The sequence below is a fragment of the Propithecus coquereli genome, unplaced genomic scaffold, assembly GCF_000956105.1.
Source record: "Propithecus coquereli isolate 6110/MARCELLA unplaced genomic scaffold, Pcoq_1.0 Scaffold156, whole genome shotgun sequence".
Classification (NCBI taxonomy): Eukaryota; Metazoa; Chordata; class Mammalia; order Primates; family Indriidae; genus Propithecus; species Propithecus coquereli.
The window spans coordinates 399,985-404,639 of record NW_012140080.1 but is presented as its reverse complement, the minus strand read 5'-3'; the positions used below and the strand labels follow the sequence as shown (position 1 = coordinate 404,639).

Here is a 4,655-nt window from a genome sequence, read left to right as displayed (position 1 = left end):
GAAATAAACATATTTGTACCTTAACTAATAAAGAATTCATATGAAGTATTTCACTTTCATACCCCTCCCCAACACACACAAACAACTACCACTTAACAACAGGTGGCTAAGGCTACATTTAGTAGTAAGGCAGAGCCCAATACTGCCACATAAAATACACCACTCAGACCAGAAGACAAGGTCCACATTAGCAAGCATAGTAACCACGCTGGTTTACAAGCTTAATATTAAATACTCCTCAAAAGCCAGTACCTCTTATAACAATTCCATGAGTATACTTTCAGTGTCCCTCAAGGGGTATGCCCAGTTTTAAGAGTCTCCATCAATTATCTGTAGTACAAGTTCCTCCAGTACAGATGCAATTGGCTAATCAAGAATTATATTTACCATAAATAATGTTGCCTAGTAACAAAAGTTGAAATGTTTTATCAGATTATCAGGGGAATAAAGAGAGGGAGTTAGCCAAAGGTCAAATTCACATGTGAAAGGTGAAAAGACTTTGTTAACTCTCTACCCACAATCATCAATTGTCTATCACATCTTTCTTATAAAGCAATAAAGGAATCCAATTATTAATACGAAGATACTGTAAAAGTTAAAGATTTTATGCAAATAAAGTATCATTATATCTGCAGTTCCTCTGCTTTCTCCAAAGATAATATTTCCTTATGTTCAACAGATAAAAACCATAATAGAGAAAAATTCTCAACTCACCACATTTTGACAAGTTTGAATCTTCTCCTGAGCCTGATTGTATTGTGCCCAAATTATCTCTAATTCATTCAAAGAAGGTGGGGTAGTAAAGCACCCTTCATCCAACACTTGTATAGCATCCGAAAGGTCATTTCCAAAACGAACATTGATGCTCGCACGCCTATTTTAAAAAACCGAAAAAAGGAAAAGGTCAATAAATTAGAAAGCTGGTGTGAGAAAAAGTTATACTTAAATAGTAATGATCTAAAAGTTACTACGTACAGTAGTGGCTATGAAGACATACTTTTAAAACTTTATATAAAATCATTAATTAAAAAACATGTTGTGGATAGGCTTCTAACTTTATGACAAAAAGTATTTGGGGAGGAGGAAAATATTTGTGGAAAAAAATTTTTTTAAGTCTATAAAAAGACAACTTCAAAAGTCTGAAAAATTTAAAATGACATCAAATGGACCTTCAATTTTTGGTCTATAATTAGATTTGTAAATATGTCTTTAAATGAAAGACTCATAATAAAACCAATTTTACCATCAGCTAATTGATATAAACAAGAGTTAAGTTCCTATGGCATATTTCTGGTCACAAAAACATCACTGACTTCTAAATAAAGACCCAAAACACTTTCAACATTAAACACTGAAATAAATGTGTGTGTGTGCTATACACGCATTTAAAAAAGATTAATAAAAACAAGATAATTATTTACCCAAATTTTGGTGAATCAGTGAGTGACAACAGTCATAGTGGTGGTGAATTAAATCAGGGAATAAATGTGATAGAAGCAAAAATTTTAAGCATCTCCTACCACTGCACAGTTCAAAAACAGTAACAAATATGGTGGGCTTGCTGACTGCTTTCATTCTGCATTGTTTATTGTGCATTTGTATGATTACTGCATACTTTATAAATTTTTATAATAATTTGTACTCATTCATTCATTCATTAATTTTCCAACCCAATTATTCTAGTTCAGCGTTGCAGGTGGCCAAAGCCTACCTTGGCAGCTCAGGGCACAAAGACATCCCACCCTGGACAACATACCATTCTACCACTCACAACTGTGAGGGCTCACTCACAACTTACCCACACTCACTCATACTGGGACAATTTAAACACACCAAATTCACCTAACATGCACATCTTTGGGACATGGAAGGAAATTGCAGTACTCCAAGACAACCCATACAGATATGGACAAAACATGCTAACTCCACAAATAGTGACCCCAACCAGGAATTGATTTTTATTGATTTATTAATTGATTTTTATATGAAATGACATTGAATGAAACCGTATTACTCAAGGACCTGCTGTACTCCTGAAAATAACCCCAAGTTGGACATGGTAGTTTCCCACCAAACTACCACTTAAAAGTTGTGTTGGTTTTTTAATTTCACTATCAGAGATGACCATAGGACGCTATAGCTCCAAGTAGTGACAAGAGAAAACTGATAAAAACACTATAAAATTCATCTTAGAAATAACTGTCTTTAGTTTCTCCCTTTAAAGTCATAAAAATACAAAGATTAAAGTTCAAAGCAAAAATGGTGGGCATACAATATTTAAAAAGCACCAATTAGCAATTATTTTAAAATGCCCTTCTCAAAAATGTACCTTTCCCTACCTGATTTCTTTCAATAATTCCACCTTAGCTGCCAGATTTTTCATTCTTGTACCTACACGAGTCTTCAGAGTGCTTTCTAAATGTTTGGTCAAATCCACAGCAGCTGCTTTCTCTTGCTGAAACAAACACATCCTAGTGAGACTCAAATAGGTAACTGTACTTCTGTTATAATTTTAATGATTTTTAGGTATAATTTTAAAAATGTTTTAAAGTTAAAAAATGTTAGGCCATAGGATAACAAACACTGATTTTCTACTAGGTGGGATCTGAAAAAAATAATCTGTTCCAGTTCTCTGCCTTCATACAGATTAGAGACTGTTATATTAAAAGATCAAACAGAAAGAAAATTTTACATTTTGTACCTCTTAAAACTCAAATTTTTAAAAAAAGAAAAAATATCCATAAAAACCAAAGACTCCGGCCGGGCGTGGTGGCTCACGCCTGTAGTCCTAGCACTCTGGGAGGCCGAGGCGGGCGGATTGTTTGAGCTCAGGAATTCCAAACGAGCCTGAGCAAGAGCAAGACCCTGTCTCTACTAAAAAAAGAAAAATTATCCAGATGTGGGCATTGTGTCCAGAGCCTGTAGTCTCTGCTACTTGGGAGGCTGAGACAGAAGGATTGCTTGAGCCCAGGAGTTTGAGGTTGCTGTGAGCTAGGACGCCACGGCACTCTAGCCTGGGCAAAGGAGTGAGACTCTGTCTCAAAAAAAAAAAAAAAAAAAAAAAAACCAAAGACTCCAAATGATTATCAATGACAATTTCTTTTCTGATGAAGTCTTATGTCATTCTGCATTATAAAGGAGTCAAAAAAAATTTCCTTAGGAAAGGTAGATTAAACTCTCTAAGTAGTATATCAAATATATGTCTACATGATTATCCAAAATAACATATGGATCAGTAACACAGATAAAGACCTGGAAATTTTATTTTAATTATACTACACCCAATTATTACATAGTTAAACACAGAACTTTTACTTAGTATTTAAACAACACACTCTCCAATCCTCACATTCTCTCCAATGCAAATAAAATGAGAGGACCAGGGTATACTGAATGCCGATTAATAGTAAGCTACGCTCAGGTATGCTCATTGCCTTCTGCTCCCATTTGCTGAGTATAATGATCATGAAGAATCGGTTATATTTCTTCCTAAAACTGTTATATCCACTGTACTTGTAACAAATGCTCAAAAAATACGTAAATCTATGAAATAGAAATAGAAAACAAGAAATTTTTGAATCTTTGAAAATTGTGTTTAATACTTTGCTAAGACTCCGTAAAAGCAAATTTTAACAGAAATTTCTAATGTGAATGAGAACTATAACATATTGAAGAAAATAATCATTGAAATCTAAAAGAAGTATTAACTCAAACTGTTTCTCAAATGTCTTGAGTTTATTAATCCACTTCTATAAAAAACTAGGAATCAGACGATAAATAATGAGTATTATGTTTAAAACAACAAATAAAAAAATAGAAAAGATGATAGACTTAAACACAACCACATCAATAATTACATTAAATGAAAATGAGCTAAAAATTCCAATGACAAGAAGTGAGATTATCAATCTGGATGAAACAGTCTAGACTCTATGCTGCTTATAAGAAATACTTACTACACATAAAGAGAAAGATAAAAGTTAAAGAATAAAAAGATATACCATGCAAATATGGCCATATTAATGTTTAGGAAACATGAACTTCAGGAGTATTACAAGCAATAAAGAGGGACACTTCATAAAGGTAAATGGATCAATTCATCAAGATGATACAATTCTAAATGTGTATATCAATAATAACAGAGCCTTAAAAAAAATGAGGCAAACTGTGACAAAACAAAAGGAAAAAAATAGACAAAACCACAGAAATATTTGGATTTGGATTTCAACACTTCTCTCTCAGTAACTAATGGAGTAAGTAGAGAGAGAATCTGTCAGGATCTAAAAGACTTGCACAGCACTATCAACCAATTCAACCTAATTGACATTTATAAAACACTCCACCCAACAATTGTAGAGTACACATAATTTTTAAGAATGCATGAAGCATTTCCAAAGATAGACCACATGCCGGGCAGTAAAAATCCAATACATTTAAAAGGTCTGAAACCATATAGAGTATGACCTCTGATATCAAGAAAATTAAATTAGAAATCAGTAACAAAAATATACTGGGGCAACTACTATTTATCCAAAGAAAAGAAAATTAGTGTATCAAAGGGATAACTCCACCCCCACGTTTATTGCAGCACTATTCACAACAGCACATATATGGAATCAACCTAAGTATCCAACAATGGATAAACACATAAAGAA

At 33.3% G+C, this 4,655-nt stretch overlaps 1 protein-coding gene across 1 annotated transcript in view; it reads right to left on the bottom strand.

Annotated features, from left to right (window-relative positions):
- STK31 (serine/threonine kinase 31) overlaps positions 1-4,655 on the bottom strand; it is a 178,608-nt gene that overhangs the window by 90,165 nt on the left and 83,788 nt on the right. The window contains exons 7-8 of the mRNA XM_012640670.1: positions 2,340-2,455; positions 715-874 (exon numbers count right to left, since the gene is read on the bottom strand). Of these exons, the coding sequence (XP_012496124.1) occupies positions 715-874; positions 2,340-2,455 (276 nt within the window). The remainder of the gene's footprint in view (positions 1-714; positions 875-2,339; positions 2,456-4,655) is intronic.